The following is an 18,780-nucleotide window of genomic DNA, read 5'->3' as shown; positions in this document are numbered from 1 at the left end:
TAAAGTCTTCAAGGTCCATCCATGGAACTTCTATGCGGCAGAATTTCTTCCTTTCTTTTTGTTTTTAAAAAAGAATTATTTATGTAATTTTATTATTGTCATTATTTTAAAACTTTATTATTATTATTTATACATTCAATCGCTAGACATCATTTAGCTTGTCAAGAGACTTTACCCAGCTTGATACACACCTCAGTCCCGCCCAGTTGAGAATACTGTACACATCCTCACCCACAGATAATAAGCCATTATCTGTGTCCCACAAATGTCTTACCTCTCTATTTTTTCCCCCAAATTTCCTTTCCTATGCTCTTCCCCTCCCGCATTTGCTATAGGCTCACCAGGGAGAGACAGGCGAACAGAGCAAATGTGAGGAAGCAGGCCGCCAGATCTGGGACGTGAACCGTGGTTGGCCATGTGGGAGTCCAGTCACCTTGACCACCATGCCACCTGCTGGCCCAATTCCTTTTTAAAATGGAATAATAAATAGGGCCCACAGACGGCCTAGTGGCTATGTCCCCGGACTCCTACATGGCCGACCGTGGCTTGAGTTCTGACCCAGTGGCTTGAAACTCACGCTGGGCAGGTATGCTTGTGTGCCCAAGACCCCAGGAGGAGAATGGAGAAGGGATTGTGGTGTGGCCATCCCCCTGTGGGGTGATTTCTCACTTTTCCTCTCACCGTCTCTGTCTGTCTCTCTCTCTGGCGAGTGCACATGGCCTAAGGCAAAAACCTCTAAAAAATTAAATAAATAAGTAAAACAGAAAACTATTTCATTGCATGGACCACCCGAATTCTGCCAATTCACTTCACTGTCGATGGACCTAGGGGCTGTTTCCAGCTTGGGCTGTTGGGAAGAGAGCCGCCATGAACGTGGATATACAAATATCCATTCACATCTTTGCTTTCGGTTCTTTGGGGCATATACCCAGAAGTAGAATTGCTGGACCCTCTGCCAATTTTATTTTTAATTTTGTTTTTGAATCACCATATTATTTTCCACACTGCCCCCCACCCCCCCATTTTCCATTCCCATTGGCAATGCGCAAGGGTTCTGTGTCTCCATATCCAATCCTAAAGCAGTTTATCCTTCTCCTCTGGAGCTTGATTCGACTCAAGACAATCCATGTCTTCAAATATCACACCGGGCACTTGTCATCAGTGTTTCAAGGAAAGAGAAGGAAAGCGTGGCCGTCAACAGCTTCCAATACCCGCCTGGTGGACCAAACTCCCTGAAGGCATGGCCTGTTCTCTTTTCTACGTCAAGTATTCAAGTATTTCTGTGACGTCCAAATGATTTTTGCAGCTTACTGGTGTCGTCCCCACGCCTGTCATCCTCTCACCCCGACAGACCCTTGGTTCTGAATGTTGAGCAGGTTGTCGTTCCAATCTGACCTGAAAATCCTGCTGCACCTTGAGGGGACACCATTTCTCCAGATTTGGTGTTCCAAATCCTTTTCATCTCCTGCTGCTGTCTCTAACTTTTTTTCCCACACAGAACTAGTTGCATTTTGCTCCACAAATGGCACAACCTTTTTTTTTTTTTCTTTTAAGATTTTTGCCATGGGGCCAGCAGATGGCATCATGGTGGCATCATGGTTATGTTGCTTGACTCCCACGTAGTTGACCGTGGTTCATGTCCCGGACCCGGTGGCTTAAAACTCACGCCGGGCGCGTGTGCATGCGTGCCCAAGATCCCGAGAGGAGAATGGAGGAGAAGGGATTGTGGCGTGGCCATCCCCAGCAGGGGATTATTTCTCACTTTTTCTCTGTGTATCTCTCTGGCGAGTGCACGGGCCCTATAGCAAAAATCTCTCTCTCTCTTTCTCTCCAAAAAAAAAAAAAAGATTTTTGCTATAAGGCACGTGCACTCGCCAGAGAGATACACAGAGAAAAAGTGAGAAATCATCCCCTGCGGGGGTTGGCCATGCCACAATGCCTTCTCCTCCAATCTCAGGATTTTGGGCACCCAGAGACGGCAGAGATGGCCATGTGGGATCCAGCACCTTAACCACCTCGCCACCTGCTGGTCATAGATGGTACTATTTTAACCCGTGGTGCTTTGTGCTGTTCTTTCTGCCAGGAGCTCTTTCCCGTCCCATCCACAGTGGTCTAGGGTGAACAAATGCTACGGCAGCCTCCGTGATCCCTGCTCCTGGGATTCATGGTCTCTGCATGTGGGCAAAGACTGTGACAGAACATGGCGAAGGGGCTGGGATGTCACTTCTGCCATGATGCTACGTCAGACTGGAACTTCCTCCTGACCAGCAGACCCTTACTGGTGTGAGGGAAGCCATCGGCCATGCTGTGAGCTGCCCAATGGACAGGCCCATGTGGAAAGCAGTTGAGGGAAACCTCTGGCCAACAGCTGGTGAAGAACTGAACCCTGCAGATGACCACATGAACTTGGGCGTGCCCCTTTCCCTGGCCGGACATTCGGAGGGGACCTTGGACCTCAAATTTCAAGTGCACAAGGGGTCTTCAAATAGTTCACGGATGGGGCAGACCTAACATGCTGCTCGAGAGAAGTAGGATCCCACACAACCACTGCCATGTGAACCTCATGCCAGATACGTGCAGGGGTGCCCACGTGGGTGCCCAGGATCCTCTGGGCTGGACGGGAGGGTGGCATGATCAGACTCTACAGAGGGAGCTTGTCTCTTTCTCTCTCTGTATCTCTCTCATGTGCACACTTGCACTCCATTATGAGTAAAAAAAAAAAACAAAAACGAGTTCATGGAAAACATTGATTTCAATTCTTTTTTGCACCAAAACAAAGATAAACTTTGATTTCCTCTTTCCACCAACTGGTCCTATTACTTGCAGTGCAGCACAGCAACCAGCAGGTGGCAGTGTTCACTAGGAAGGATTTCCCCACAACATCTAGTCTGCCAGGAATTTAACAAATTAATTAATACAAAAAACATTTATTAGAGCATCTTGTATGTACCAGACACTGTTCTTGGCCCTGGATATAAAATGATGAGCAACATCGACATGGTCCCTGTCTCCTTGAAACTTAACAGTTCATTCCTTTAGGTATTCCATAAATATGTCCCAAATGCAATTTTTTTTTTTTGAGAGAGATTTTTGCTACAGGGTGTGTGTGCTTGCCAGAGAGACAGAGACAGAGAGAAAGAAAGTGAGAAATCACCCCCCCCCCCCAGAGGCGATGGCCACGCTGCAAACCCTTCTCTTTCAGTCTCCTCTTGGGAATCTTGGCATGTGCGCACACATGCCTGGTGTGAGTTTCAAGGTGCTGGGTTCGGGACTTGAACTGCAGTTGACCACATGGGAGTTCAGTACCTTAACCGCGACACCACTTGCTGGCCCCCCTTGACTGCGAATTCTATGCCAGGCACTGTCCTGGTCTAGGGAGGTACAGAGTGCATACTGCATAGGTTATTGGACCTGGATGTAAAGAAGAAAATTGACCGTAGGTCTAGGAAGAGATGGGCGTGGCATCCCCAGCTGTTCACACTGCAGGCTAAGGGCTACAATCACCCCAAATTATCCAGTGCCTAGCCCGACCCTCCAAGGAATTTTAACTTAATTAATCCCCCCAGAGTATGCTTTCTAGAATCCTCCAGGCTATTCTAAACTTCAGCCAGGGCTTGGGAGCACCACGTTGGTGTCTCGGCATGGTTAATAAATTAATCCATCATTTAATTAATTTCTGAAATACTTGAACATCTATTCCATATTAGATGCTTTGCATACATTATTTCTAATCCTTTCTCAAATCCTTAAAGGTAACAACAGTCATGACCAGAATGTACAATGTTTTCCAACTGTCTCCTTTGAGCCAGACACTGTTTTGAGTTTTCTGTCTAGGAACTCTTTTAATGATAATAACACCCCAAGACACATATTTTCATCATCATCTTCATTTGAAATTGGAGGAAATGAAGCATGAAATTAACCTGTCATATGTCACCGGTTGGTTAGTAGAGAGGGTTCAAACCTGGGGGGGGGGCAAGTCTATTTTTATTTATTGTTATTATTATTTAAAAAATTTTGTTATAGGGTACATGTGCTTTCCAGAGAGAAAGACAGAGAGAGAGAAAGTGAAAAAGCAAGCCGCCAGGTCTGGGACTTGAACCATGGTTGCCTGTGTGGGAGCCCAGTGCTTTGTCCACAGGCTGATAAGGGGGTGCCCCCTGCTTCTTACATATAGACCCTACACGTTTCAGCCCAGAGCCAAGATGGAGCCTTGGGATATAGACTCATCACTCCAGGAGAACTCCTTCCCTCTGAGCCTCGAACGCAGTGTGTGCTGAGGCACCTAGAGAAGCCTCTAAAGTAAAGCTTGGCCTCACGGGTGTGAGATTAAGGCGCTCGCCTCCTGACAGGAGTCTCAGGGTTTTATTTCCGGTTCAGTCACATACACTCAACCACTGGTGTTAACTTACCCTGCCACCTGCTGGTCCCCCAAGCCTGCTGTTGACCACTGCACTGTACGGCATTTTACAGACGAGGAAACTGAGGCTCTAGTGGAACCCCCCTCTGAACGTCGCCCAGGAATGAAGGGGTTGAGCTGTGCTTTGAACCTGGCCCTCCAGTCAGTCCAGTTTTGATCCAGTCATCGGGAAGACGTCCATGATGGAGAAGACTTCCACGGAGACTTTTTCCTGGGCAGACATCCCTCCCTTTGCAGGTGTTTTTGGATCCTCAGCACCCAGGAAATGGCAGGAGAGTGACAGGGAAAATGACTGGGATTTGAAGCGGAAGGCCTAGGTCTGTTGTGGGACTTTGTGTGGATTGGTTTACATCTCCGGACTCCATTTTTCCTGGCTGTTAAGTAAATGGCTTGACCAAGACTTCCTCCTTAGCTGAGACTGAGCTGGGCCTGGCATGGACCCGCTCTCTGAAGGAAGAGCATAGGCAGGGTTTCGACCTAGATGGTACTGGCAGTGTAGGCAGGTAATTCTTTTCTTTAAAGTTTTGCTATATGGGGACCAGCAGTTAGTGTAATGGCTATGTCGCTGGGCTCCCATGTAGTCGACTGCGGTTCGCGTCCCAGACCCAGTGGCTTAAAACTCGCACCGGGTGCGTGTGCGTGTGTGTCCAAGATCCCGAGAGGAGAATGGAGAAGAAGGGATTGTGGCGTGGCCATCCCCCCGGGGGGTGATTTCTCGCTTTCTGTCTGTCTCTTTCTGTCTGGCGAGCGCACGCGCCCTATAGCAAAAACCTCTCAAAAAAAGAGTTTTGCTATATGGTGCAAGTCCTCACCAGAGAGAGAGAGAGAGAGAGAGAGAGAACCCGGCGTGATTTTAAAGCCACCAGGTTCAGGACTCGAACCATGGCTGGCCATGTGGGAGTCCAGCAATGTAACTGCCACTCCATCTGCTGGTTTCACAATTGGTGTAACTATTCTGTTCTCTCTCAGGAATTCCAGTGAATTTAACTGGTGATCTTAGAGATGTAATCCTAAATCTATTCTTGTTTCTTTTTTGTCCCCTTCCATGTTCTTTTTTCTCTAACTATAGGGGACAAAGATGTACATTTTCGAAGCACATTTAAGCAACCTGTTGAAAATCACGTTCTCTAGTTATTATTACGTGTGGTTTGTAAAATACCTGACAAGCATTGAAACCGAGTGGTAACTAGCAACCAGCATTAACTGAGCACTTACTACACGCCAGGCACGTTGTCGGGGGCTTTTACATGTGCGATTGACATGACCATTTTCTGGCCTTTTTCTTTGTTTTGTGTTTTTTAATTTTTAATTTGTTATTATTATTACTATTTTTGCTGGGGGCAGAGATGGAAGGAGGTAAAGAGAAAAAGCACCTGTCAGCAGGGTGTAGTCATGCTACAATCTCTTCTCCTCCATCTCTCCATCCTCCAAATCGGAATTTGGGGCACATACGCACCCAGTGTGTCTTTCAAGCCACTGGGGCTGGGATTTGAACCACAGTTGGCCATGTGGGATCTGGTTCCCAACACCCAGCACTTAACCATGACACCACAGGGCCAGTTCCGTTTTCTGGCCTCTTGGATGAGGAAAAAGGCTGATCCAGGGTCACACAGAGCTGGGAAGTGACCCTGGACCTGTTCAGCTTTGAGCCCTGTGCCTTTAACATAACTATTATAACAAAGGGCTTTCTTTGTCCAAGTCCCCCTGGGTCACTGAATTTCTTCAAAGAGATTCTGCTTTCCTAGAGACAAGGATTTCTACAGAAGACGGGCACTAGCTAGGACCCTGGGGGCAGCTCATCAAGGACTTTTGCTTTTGTCATCATCTGGCCACGGCACCTGCGGGCTCTGTCCCCATTGGCAAATCCCCCTGTCTCCTATCCAAGGTGCTCTGGGGACAAGACTGTGAAGGGCTCGGGCCTCCGGGGAATTGCTGTCCCTTAGCAAGTTAAGTGCCTCCCAGAGAGTGCCCCTGAGAGTCTCCTCATTTCTGTTGGCATGGTTTACGTGTGCGGCATGGAACTTCAGGAGGGACCTACGATGCTTCCATTGGAGAGGAGAGGTCTCTGCAAAGCAGGGAAATGTTGCTCACAATAACGACAAGGGTAATGGTGACACATACTATTGTTTGTTGCATCCTTTGTTTAAGCGCCATGCTGTGGCTGGTCTGACACGGCTTCAGGTCTCAACTGGACCACACTATGACCTCGGGCAGGCAACTGCTCTGGAACCTGTAGTCAAGCCGAACGGACACAGTTTTCCCTGCCTGTTTCATACGCTTGTGGGTGGAAGATTTTTTTTGTCAACTGGAAAACATCAGAGCTTAGTCCAAAGCTGAACTGCAGAGTAATGAGGAAGGAAGATGTTTTGGGGTTTAGCCAGGCTTAAATTAGAATCCTGGGTTCTCCTTTTCCATGCTGTGTGACCTCAGGGAAGATGCTCATCCCCTCTGGATCTCCCTTCTTGCCTATTTGAAATGGTTGCACACGCCACCCATGCAGTTTGGTGAGTCCAAAGCATCTTTTTTTGTTTCTTTTTAAAAATAATTTATTAGGGCCAGCAGGTGGTATGGTAGTTGAGGTGCTGGACTCTCACATGGCTGACCATAGTTCGAGTCCTGGATCTGGTAGCTTGCTCTCTCTCTCTCTCTCTCTCTCATCTCTCTCTGGTAAGTGCATGTGCCCTATAGTACAATTTTAAAAATAAATAAATAAAATAAATAATTATTTCTTAAAATTATTCATTTATTTATTTCATTTGTATTATTACTATTCTTTTCTTTTGAGAGAGAGATTTTTGCTATAGGATGCATATGCTCACCAGAGAGAGAGACACACACACACACAGAAAGTGAGAAATCGCCATTCCCCCAAGGGGGATGGCCACGTCGCAATCCCTTCTCCATTTTCCTCTTGGAATCATGGGCTCACATGCACATGCGCCTGGCATGAATTTTAAGCAGCTGGATCCGAGACTTGAACTGTGGTCGACTACGTGAGAGTCCAGCGAGATAACCAATATGCCATCTGCTGGTCTGCTGGTCCCTGTATTATTCTTCCTAATTTGCTATAGGAGAAAGACAGAGCGTGAGAGAGAGAAAGGAAGCTGCCAGGTCGGGGACTCAAACCATATGCCACATGGGAGTCTAGCACCTTAACCACCACGCCACCTGCTGGCCCAAATCCTGAGTATCTTATTGTTGGAGAAGAGCTTGGCACACCAAGTGCTCATCACATCAGAGCTGGTCCCTTTGTTCAACTGATGGAACATTTTAAAGCTGTCTTATGTCCAACCAACTCATCCTTACAAAAACCTTCAGAACCCAGGCCACAGCCTCTGTCACTCAGATGCCACATTGCTAGATCGTGACCACCCTCTTATCCTCGTAAGTTTTCTCCCATCAACCCCTTCTGCCTGTAGAGTCACTGTCACCACATGCCTGACTCCCCTGCGGGCTTCTGGGAGTACCACTTTCTGACACCCCACTTGGCTTGTGAACTCATTAGCATGGGTGTCAGGGAAGCCGTCTCACCTCAGCTCTGCAGATCCAACCCCGAGGTGTCAGGAAAGGTGCTCTTACAGAAGGCGAGGCTTGCTTCTCAGAAATGCAGTGGCTGTTACAGCAGAGGGTCTGCAGAGGCTGTGCCTCATTAGTGAAGTGCCTTTTCTTTTAAAAAAAGGATATCTCCACCTTTCGCTATTTTTAAACCAGCTTTTGTTTTTAGCCTTTCATCTCTGGGTCTCTGCAGCTTGCGTTTTGAAGCTGTGTCTGAACTGTTGTACAGTTGCTAGAAGGAGATTGTTTCCTGGAGTTGCTCTAATGACGTATCGCAGGCTGGGGGGCTAAGAACCACAGAAAACTTGGGTGCAGCAGATGATGTAGTGGTTATGTCGCTGGGCTCCCACACAGTTGACCATGATTTGAGTCCTGGCCCCAGCAGCTTACAATTCATGCCAGGAATGTGTATGTGCATACCCAAAATCCCAAGAGGAGAATGGAGGAGAAGGGATTGCGGTGTGGCCATCCCCCTTGGGAGGTGATTTCTCACTTTCTGTCTGTCTCTCTGGTGAGTGCACGTGCCCTATAGCAAAAATCCTCTCTCTAAAAAAAGAACAACAGAAACTTCTTGTCTTGGGAGCAGACAGTGGCACAGTGTCTCTGAGAGGCAATCCCACGTGGGAAAGTTCTGGTTCAACTCTGGAGCCCTCCCCGATTGCCACGCCTTTGCCATGATCTGGGCCTGGGTCAAGTGGGGTGAGTCCTGGCGTCGAGACCCTGTTGATGATGTCATCTCTATCTCTTTCACTCATGGAATAAATGAATGAATGAATGAAATGTAGTGTCCATTAGTTCTGGAGGATGGAAATCCGAGATCGAGATATCAGCGGGTTGTGCTCCATCTAAAATCCGCAGGAGAGAGCATTTCCTCGTCTCTTCTGACTGGCTGGCGATCTGCGGTCTCCTTTGCTTGCAGCTAGTGACACAATCATGCCAGTCTCTGCTTCCAACATGACACAGCCTTCTCCCTGTGTCTGTCTCCACCTGGCTCCAGAGTTTTCTCTTCCCGTAAAAACACCAGCCACTGTATGAGCGCCCACTCCAACCCAGCACACCCTCACCTTAACTGAATTCCATCTGCAAAGACTCTACTTCCAATAAAAGTCCCAGTCACAGGTACCGAGCATTAGGGTTTCACTCGATCATTTTGCAGATACAATTCACCCCCAAATAAAAACTGGACAGTGTGGACGTGGCCCAAAGTCTTGGGGACTTAGGAGGGGATGTGCTTGCGAGTGAGAGGATAGGGTCTTACCTAGGCCGAAATTCCACTGGGACATCCCTTCACGGGCTTGTACTCTGTCAACCACAGCGAAATGCTGGCCTAAGGGCCACTGGACCTGGCAACCAGAGTCTTAAGTTCGAATCCTAGTTCTGTCCACAGAAGAGGGCGGTGACCTTTGTAATACTGGGTCGTTGAGAAAGTCATGATGCATTTTTTACATAGAAAAACAGGAAAAACATACATCATGACTTTCCCAACAACCTAATAGTTTCTTCTGAGCCAAAGACGCACACATACGTGAAGGGGTCTTTGAAAAGGTCATGAAAAACTGATGAAAAACCTATGCATGGGTTTTCCCCATGGAGGGTGATTTCTCGCTTTCTGTCTCTCTGGTGAGAAGATGTGCCCTATAGTAAAATCTCTCTCTTAAAAAAAAAAGGAAAAGAAAAGAAAAAGAAAGAAGCAAGTCTTACACATTCAATGAATGATAAACATTGTTATCTGTATTCACCTATGCATCTCCATCTTCTTAATCTATGAATATCTAAAGAAATATATGCAGACATATAGACACATACACTTACGAATACATACAATTTGCTTAGCAGCGTGTCTCCACATTCAATAAATGATAACTATAGCTATTATCTGCTAAACGGGACAATTGCATTTTCTCTCTAATTTATCCCTCTGTTGTATTTCATCTCCAGATTCCCTTCACCTCTGAAATTCTAGGACTCTGACTAAAGAAGCAGATGGAAACACAGGGCTATGTGACCCAGAGTTTCTGATATTTAATAAAGTTCCCCTTTTTAAAAATAGGCTAGAACCAGCAGTTGGAGTGATGGCTACATCGCTCGACTCCCATGTAGTCGACCACGGTTCGAGTCCGGATCTAGTGGCCTAAACTCACGTTGGGCCCATGTGTGTGCGTGCCCAAGATCCCAAGAGGAGAATGGAGGAGAAGGGATTGCAGCATGGCCATCCCCGCTGGGGGGTGATTTCTCACTTTCTCTCTCTCTCTCTCTGTCTTTCTGGTGAGCGCACGTACCCTATAGCAAAAACCTCCCCCCTCAAAAAAAGAGGGGAAATAGGAAGACTGAAGTATAAATCTCCCTCTAAGAAAAGAAGGACGTTAATGAAAGGAAATATATTAAGTAAGTGATGCGGACCTAACATTCTTCATGTATTTGGGACAGAGAAGTGAATTCATTAACTAACAAATGGGACCTGGGCCTTGGAGGGTTCACGAATAGAGCAGAGAGGGAGATCTGAGAGTTTGAACTTGGCGTGCTCCATCCTCTGAGCCAGAAACAGTAGAGACTTCCTGGGTTTTATTTTTTCCTCTCAGGAATAGAAGCCTTAGTGCCCGTGACACCCTTAGAATGGAGCCTGGCCTCTAGTAAGTGCTCAGTAAGTACCAGCTTCCCCAGGGCAGGACTGTTTTGCCTTCCCATCGCCTTCTGGCATGACTGCTTCCGCCATCCACACGATGGCGCTGCTCATTCGTTTGGGCATCAGCGTTAGCGAAGCGTGTTCGCAGAGTTGTGAGCAGTCACAGGACATAGCGCTGTGGGGACTGCGAGAGACACACGTTGTGTTAATCACAGTAGGTGGGGGTGACAGCGCAGGCTGTTTGCTGAAATTTCATCTTTTTTCTTCTACAGTTGAGTTCTTGGTTCCCAAACATGATCAAGACTTCTGGGGTTTGCGATGGCTGTATCCCTAATGAGCTGCTCCTAACACACCAATTTAAACTCTGAAAGGACCCCCAATAGCGTGTAAAGCTCTGTTCCTTTCATGGAACCTCCTGCTTTCTTTTTTACTTTTTCTTTCTTTCTTTTTTTTAGAGAGAGACTTTTGCTATATAGTGCGTGCATTCACCAGAGAGACAGAGAGACAGAAAGCAAGAAATCACCCCCTGGGGAGGTGGCCACACTGTAACTCCTACTCCTCCATTCTCCTCTGGGGATTTTGGGCATGCACGTGCACAGGCCTGGCGTGAGATTTAAGCCACCAGTCAACTACATGGGAGTCGGATGACTTAGCATTACGCCCTCTGCTGGTCCCACCTGTGCTTTCTTTAAGCAATGAGTGTGAAACCCTCATACATCAGAATCTCTGGGGAGCTTTTAGAAAGGTCTGGGTTTGCACCTAGCCTCCTCCATGAACTATTGATAGCTGTGTGACCTGAGGCAAGGATTTAGCCTCTTTGAACTTGAGCATTCTCTTCTTTATATTTTATTTTGCCAGAGGGTGTGCACATTTGCCAGCGAGAGACAGACAGGGAGACAGAGAGAGACGGGGTGGAGAAAGCACCCCATTCCCATGGAGAATGGTCATGCCTCAATTCCTTCTTCTCCATTCTCTCCCTCCTTTCTCATGCACATGTGTCTGGAGTGTTTCCCAAGTCACTGAACCTGTCAGCCATGTGGAACAAGTTCCCTTAACCACCAGGCCATAGCCTGGCTCTGTTATCCTCTCCTTAAAATGGAGACAACAATACCAAACTCCCAGAGCTTTCTGAGGACGAAAGAGAACATTGCAATAGCTGATAATGTGACCATAAGTATAATACGAGTGCTCCCAATCCTATGCAGTATCAGTGTTAGCTGTTACCATCAGATCAGAATAATAGTAAAAGCCCTCCAAAAGTAGAATACCTCCTTCTAGTGGCCACACCCTCCACTGTAAAGAGAGGAAGCGATTGGGACTCACAGACACAGTGGGGCAGGCGAGAGGTCCAGATGGGAGTCCCTGTTTCGCGGCTGTAGCAGGTGAGAAGAGAACTCCCTTCAAGCACAAAGCCGGGGTTGCAGGTGTACTGGATGGTGGTGCCCACCAGCAGCACAGGGTCCGACATCAGGCGGGTCGAGTGGTCCACTTCTCCAGGGTCGGTGCAGTACATAACTACACAGGACAAAACCAGCCCAAGAAAGCATCAGACCCCTTAGTGGTTGTTAAGTCTGACAAGAATTACAAAACATTTCACAGAGGTTCCTCATGCATTTCTCTTCCCTTTGGAAGATAATGCCTCTTTGGCTTGTTCAAGGTGGCTGAAGAACAGGCCACAAGGAAAGAGACTTGAATTGAATTCCTCTTTCAGGAATTTGCTCCAAGAATTTGTGTCAGGATCCAAAGATTTACATGTGGTCAACCTCAGGTATCCACAGGTTCTTCATTTGCTGATTAGACCAACCACAGGTCAAAAATACTTAGGGGGATAAAAGGGAATACAAAATGGCAAAACAATAATAAAAAATACAAGCATTTAAAAATCCAGTGCAGTATAACAACTGTTTATATAGCATTCACCCTGTATTAGGAATTATAAATAATCTAGAGGTGATTCAAGGTATAGAGGAGGATATGCATAGGTCATTTGCAAATGCTATGCCGTTTTGTATAAGAGACTTAAGCATCCATAGATTTTGGTATGAAACCAATCAAACCAATTTTGGTCTTGAAACCAATCCCCCACTGGTATTTACAGACAACTTTATCAGGCTGTACACCATACCATTATTTTTAATGGCTTAAAGAAAAAGAAAAACAATGCAAATCCTTTAATAGGGGAAGAGTTAAATATCATGAAACAGCTATTCCACAAAACCCAGTTCAACCACTGAAGATAACAAAGCAAAGGGCCATCATTGTTCTCTTTGTGGCACTTGAACATGGTAAGTAAGCATGGCTGCTTCTTCAATTAAAAACTCAATATAGATCAAAGGACGGCAATGCACCAATTAAAAGAGAACAAAGTGGACTACAGGTATGATATGAAAAGATATCTGTACTTATTTTAAAAATTTTTTTGAGAGAATTTTGCTATAGGGCACATGCGCTCACCCGACAGAGAGAGTCAGAGACAGAAAATGAGAAATCACTCCCCATGGGGAATGGCCATGATGCAATCCCTTCTCCTCCATTCTCCTCTTGGGATCTTGGGCACGCACGCACACGTGCCCGGCGTGAATTTTAAGCTGCCGGGTCTGGGACTCAAACCGTGGTTAACTACGTGGGAGTCCAGTGATGTAACCATTATGCCATCTGCTGGTCCCCAAAAGATATCCATTTTTCTAAGCCCACAAAAAGCAGTTGCAAGGCAGTTTATAAAAATGGATCCCTTTATGGCAAAATCTCTATCTTTAGCTCTTTCTATGTGTTTATCCACATATGCCTACATAGTCACACATGTATGTGTCTGTGTGTTCCATGTGATATGTGTGTGTGACTGTGTACACACGCTCAAATGGCACATTATAGAATACAGTTTATACAGTGGCGTTGCTTCCAGGAAGCAAAGTCACCAAGGATTCCCTCTTTCTACTTCATACATTTAGTACTGCTTGGATAGGTTAAATACGTGCTGTTACCAATGCAATGTTAAGACATGCTTATATTTATTTCTTGAAATCACAAGGGTAGTTTAACCAATGACAGGGGTTACTGTCACACAGGGGACACTCCATTGTCCCACAGGGTTTAGCTGACTTCATTTTACTAGAAGAGAAGGCACTGAGGCAGTGCAGTGGGTCTTCTCTGTCTTGGATGGAGAGTGAGTAAGACACCCAGCATGGGGACATAATGCCCAATGCAAATTGGGTTGCCCTAATTTAGGTCTTTTCTTGGCAAAAACTGAGTCAGGCGAGAAGACCTTTCTATAGAGAGCTGGCTCGAGTCCTTTCTAAGCTCTCACAATGTTGTAAATCATGATGTTGATTTGATTAATCACAGGTCTTGTTCCTATTTTCTGTCAATACACACACACACACACACACACACACACACATACACGCACAGACCCTACTGTTACAGAACTCCTAGACCAGTTTATAGACTCAATTTTGTGACTCTTGAGCAGATTGGCAGATTCTGTCATGTTTCCCATAATTATAATGAATAGTCTTTGATGTTGAAAGGTTTACGGCAGGAATTATAAGTAAGAGCCACACTCCTTCCCTGATCCCCTTCTTCTCTGCTAGATTTAATATTTCTTACTGTACTCTTGGTGATTCAAGTGATATTGAATATGTCTACCAGAGAATCACCAAGGATTCCTAGCGAGAGGTTTGGAGACCAGAGTTTTATTTAGGACGTAGAAGCAGATGGCTGGTGGGGGGGAGGCCATTTCCAAATTTAGCTCCTCCCCCTGCTAGTAAGGCTCCTGGTAGAAATCAGAAGCATTTCCTTTTCCTACCCCTTTGCAAGACATGCCTGGCTCTCTTTCCTGGGGGATGCAGGAATAAAGAGGCTGGGAAAATGTTCCCTTGCGTAGGGTTTTAGAACTGGGGCTCTGTGGGCCAACTCAGACTTATTTTGCTTTGATACTACAGGTATTTTAGAAACCTGAATTTGAATGTTGATTTTATTTTATTTTATTTTATTTTATTTTTTGGAGAAATTTTCGCTATACGGTGCGTGTGCTCGCCAGCCAGCCAGAGAGAGACATAGAGACAGAAAGCGAGAAATCACCCCTCCCCAGGGGGGATGGTCACGTTGCAATCCCTTCTCCTCCATTCTCCTCTCAGGATCTTGGGCACGCACGCACACACGCCTGGCGTGAGTTTTAAGCCACCAGGTCCGGGACATGAACCGCGGTTGACTACGTGGGAGTCCAGAGACATAGCCATTACGCTAACTGCTGGTTCCCTTGAATGTTGTTTTTATACAGGCTACATACACTCCCATTCACCACAGTCCACACCACTCCCTATAGTCTCATACCTAGCCTATTTTGCTCATTTACATTCCTTGCCAGGCTTCTGGAAGCACCTGATCTGAGATTCCTGTCTTAGGGCTACAAAATGACAGTTGTGAACAATACCAATGAATTGGTGAGGTAGGAAAGAGGCAAGATTCTACATTCAACAACTCCCTTGCATTCACATTAAAATTACATCCACGAGACATTTACCACCCAGTGATCTAGAAGAAGAAATCAAAGTTATTCTTACTTTTCTCACAAAATGGGGGGTCACTGCTCCAGCTGAGGTCCCACTGGCAGGTGAGGGTGTCGCTGCCCACAATGTCGTAGCCGGGGTCACACTGGTAGGTGATTCTGGCCCCCCTCACAAGTTCTGTGTGAGAAGTGGTTTTCCAGCCATTCTGGATCTCTGGCAAATCTGAGCAGGAGTCATTCCTTGATACCTCTTTAAAAAAAAATCATCCTTAGATCTTTTTGCTTGGGTCACCCTTGGTGAAAGCTAGTAGAAAGAATGAATAGAAGAAAAACCCTCCAGAAACAAGGTATGTACTTCCCAAATCCCTTCATCAGTCAGAATTCTTTTAGTGGGATTTCACAATTCCCTTCCCCATGGGCTGCTGAATTCACCAAGCATTCTCTTGGTTTGATAAAACCAGTGTAGGATTTAAGAGTTAGATGGAATCCTAACTCTGCCACTTACTAGACCAGAGACCAACACTTCTCTCTGGATCAGGTGCTTCACTTTTCACGAGGGAATAATCACAGCCATGTCTTCCTTGTCGTGGTAGTGAGCTTTTGAGGTGTCCTGCAACAGCTCCCACCTCCTCGAATTTATACTCTTGTGTAGCCCCAACAATACTCAGAAGGCTAATGTGGTGGCTGGCAGGTGGCGTGGTAGTTAAGGGTGCTGGACTCCCATATGGCCAACCACAGTTTGAGTCCCAGATCTGGCAGCTCACTTTCTCACTTTCTCCCTGTTCCACACTCAGTCCCTCTCTGGACAAATTTAAAATAAATAAATATAAATAAATAAATAAATAAATATTAAAAAAAAAGAAAGGCTTGTGTAAAAGTGACTGCATGTGACTTCCAAGACAGAAGACATAAAGGGTCTCTGTGTGTTCTTTCTTGGACCGCTTGCTTGGGAGCAGGCAGCTGCCATGTTGTGGGGATGCTCAGGTAGACCTCTGGAGAGATCCACACGGAGAGAAACGGAGGCCTCCTGCCAGTAATTGGCAGCAACTGCCTTGTCGGCCATGTGCAGGAGCCATTTGGAAGGGCACGTCCCAGCCCCAGTCAAGGTTTCAGATGAGAGTGAAGCCCTTGCTGACGTCTCAACTGCAACCTCATTAGAGACCCCCAAGACAGAGTCACCCAATGACTGTTGTTCCTGATTTCCTGATCCATGGAAACTGTGAGATAATGTTTATTGATAGTTTGTGCTGTATTGTATTATGCAACAATACCCTCATCCTAAGAATATCTGTAAATCCACAGGGTGGGTGAAATGTAATGTATATGTATATGTGTATGTGTATATATATATATACGTGTGTGTGTGTGTGTATATATACACAACTCTCTCTCCACGTGTGTGTGTGTGTGTGTGTATATACACAACTATATCTATATATACACATACACACATACACATATATATGTGTGTATATATATATATATACAGTTGTAATATGCATTAAGATACATTCTTAAGTATTCAAATAAAAATAATTGCTGTGTTTCAAGTCAAGCTGCATATCAGCAACACCTATTAACCATATTCCAGAAGAGCTTATGATCTTCCTCAGGCGTAATTCTGTTTTCCTCCTGCAAACTCGCGTTACTAAGGTAGCAATCCAAAGCCCACTATTACTATTCTTGCCTCAAAGTGCCCACTGCACAGATTTGGAGAAGAGAGCTAATTATGTCGTGTAATTAATTTGCAGTTCTTATGTGCTTCTGGGGAAAGCAAAGCGCCTTCATTGTCTGCAGGAAAGTCATTCTGAGAAGCAAGCAATGGCTTTTCCCAGGATTTCATCATGATTTTATTTGGGGAAGGGAGATCTCAGGGGTGTCTGCAAGAAGAACGGGCAGGAAAATGGCTTCTAGAATTGCGTAGTGGGGAACAGGAGCCTCTATTTTTAGTCTTTTGAAAAATCAGCCAAGCCCTGAATTTAGGACGCAGCTGTAAAGACTCAAATTATGGATGAAAAGGCAGAAATGGAAGCAAACACTGGAAACGTGGTCTGCCCTGTGTCAAATGCCTTGAGACTGAGAAGCATTTGCTTGTCAGCCTTCTCAGGGTGAACCACATGGCTGCACACTCCTGTGGGACCTCCTGCTTCCTTTGTGACACGCATCACATTTGTAATTACTCAGTGGTTGACACCATGTAGCAGAGCCTTGGCTGCATCTTGTCGCCACTGTTTACTAGTGGGTGACCTTGGCTACGTCATTTAGTTCTCCTGCTCTTTAGTTCTCAGATTCTATCCCCCAGAGACTGTGATTCAGAAATCTGCATGTTTACTGAGCACCCTAATTGGAGGTTCTAGAATTATCTGCCCCTATGGGCTCTTGTTAACTTTGCTAAACTAGCCAAGGAGTTGGAAGACATCTCCTTTACTCCCCTTTCTTTCTCTCAGAAGCTCTGTGACTCCAGTCACGTCAATGAACTTCTCTAAGCCCTGTTGTTCTCATTTGTAGAGTGGGGTCAAGAATCATGACCTTGTCATTCCCAAAAAGTATGTGAAAGCTAATTAACAGGCAGAATGTGATAGTAGTTGTGTGGATACTAAAGTGAATTACGTGTATTCGTTTAGGTCTTTGATTAAGATTTTCTAAGCATCTACTGGGTCTTTGGAAAAGCATGACACATTTTTGTGTAGAAAAACAGAAAAATACATCACGACTTTTCTTTTGACCCAATATTATATGCCGGGCACTAAGGCTACACAGATCTAAAGCCATAGTTTTAGTCTCAGGGTCAAGATCAGCATCATGGTCCAACCTGTAGGCAAAAGAAATGCCTAAATACACTGAGTACACATCACTATTTACCAGTTTCATGCTCATGGCAGACATCACTAATCAATCACAGCATTCTTTTTCAAAAAAGTTGAGCCTTCTCAATTCTCCTCAATGTGGTACTCCAGGGAATCATTTGGAATTGACTTACAACATGGAGGTTATTTATTGTCCTAGGTTTATTCCTAGAGGAATTCACACAAAAATCTCCTCCAAAACCACTCTTTACTTATCTCTGACTTTAATTCCCTTCTTTTCCATGCCCTTGACTGTAGACACTAGGAAAAGAATAGGAAGCAGTGAGAAGAACTGGTGTTTGCAGCTCTCTGCAAACTGATGTTTGTGCAAAGGAGAATTCTGGTAGGGTCAGAATCATGTGGGCCCAGAGTCTTCCTATGGAAGGCTCTTGCTATGTCCAGAGCAGATAAGTCTTTGTCCCTTTTAGAGCTGAGGTTAGGCCTTTAGGCTAGTCTAGAAGCTTCAGAATTCTCTAGAAGACCACAGAAATCCCTGGCCCTACCCCCTTATCTCTCTACTGAATAGAAGTTGCATTCATGTCTGGTCAAATCTAGACCCAGGATAGCAAATACATCTCCCATGCCCATTACAGATACCACAAATCAACCATGGCTTCCTTTCCCATTGATTTCAGGAATAACCTCTTCTGAGTTCTTTTCAACATGGTCTTCAATGTAGTCACAAGCAAAGGACTGGCGTTGAAATTAACTGCAGAGGTCCATTTGCCATCCTTGTGAAATTAACTGTGTGTCGCTTTAACAGAAATAAGAGGAAATGGAATTATTCTCGTTCACTCTCTCTCCTTCTCCTTTACCCAAATTAGCCAGG

General features: G+C 45.5%; 1 protein-coding gene across 1 annotated transcript in view; it reads right to left on the bottom strand.

Moving 5' to 3' along the window:
* Nucleotides 1–18,780, bottom strand: part of SEZ6L (seizure related 6 homolog like) — an 85,896-nt gene that overhangs the window by 16,499 nt on the left and 50,617 nt on the right. The window contains exons 11-12 of the mRNA XM_006147867.3: nucleotides 15,161–15,355; nucleotides 11,922–12,113 (exon numbers count right to left, since the gene is read on the bottom strand). Of these exons, the coding sequence (XP_006147929.1) occupies nucleotides 11,922–12,113; nucleotides 15,161–15,355 (387 nt within the window). The remainder of the gene's footprint in view (nucleotides 1–11,921; nucleotides 12,114–15,160; nucleotides 15,356–18,780) is intronic.

Source organism: Tupaia chinensis, unplaced genomic scaffold (genome assembly GCF_000334495.1).
Source record: "Tupaia chinensis unplaced genomic scaffold, TupChi_1.0 Scaffold000226_1, whole genome shotgun sequence".
Taxonomy (NCBI): Eukaryota; Metazoa; Chordata; class Mammalia; order Scandentia; family Tupaiidae; genus Tupaia; species Tupaia belangeri.
The sequence above is the reverse complement of the archived record's forward strand: the minus strand, read 5'-3'. Positions and strand labels throughout refer to the sequence as shown.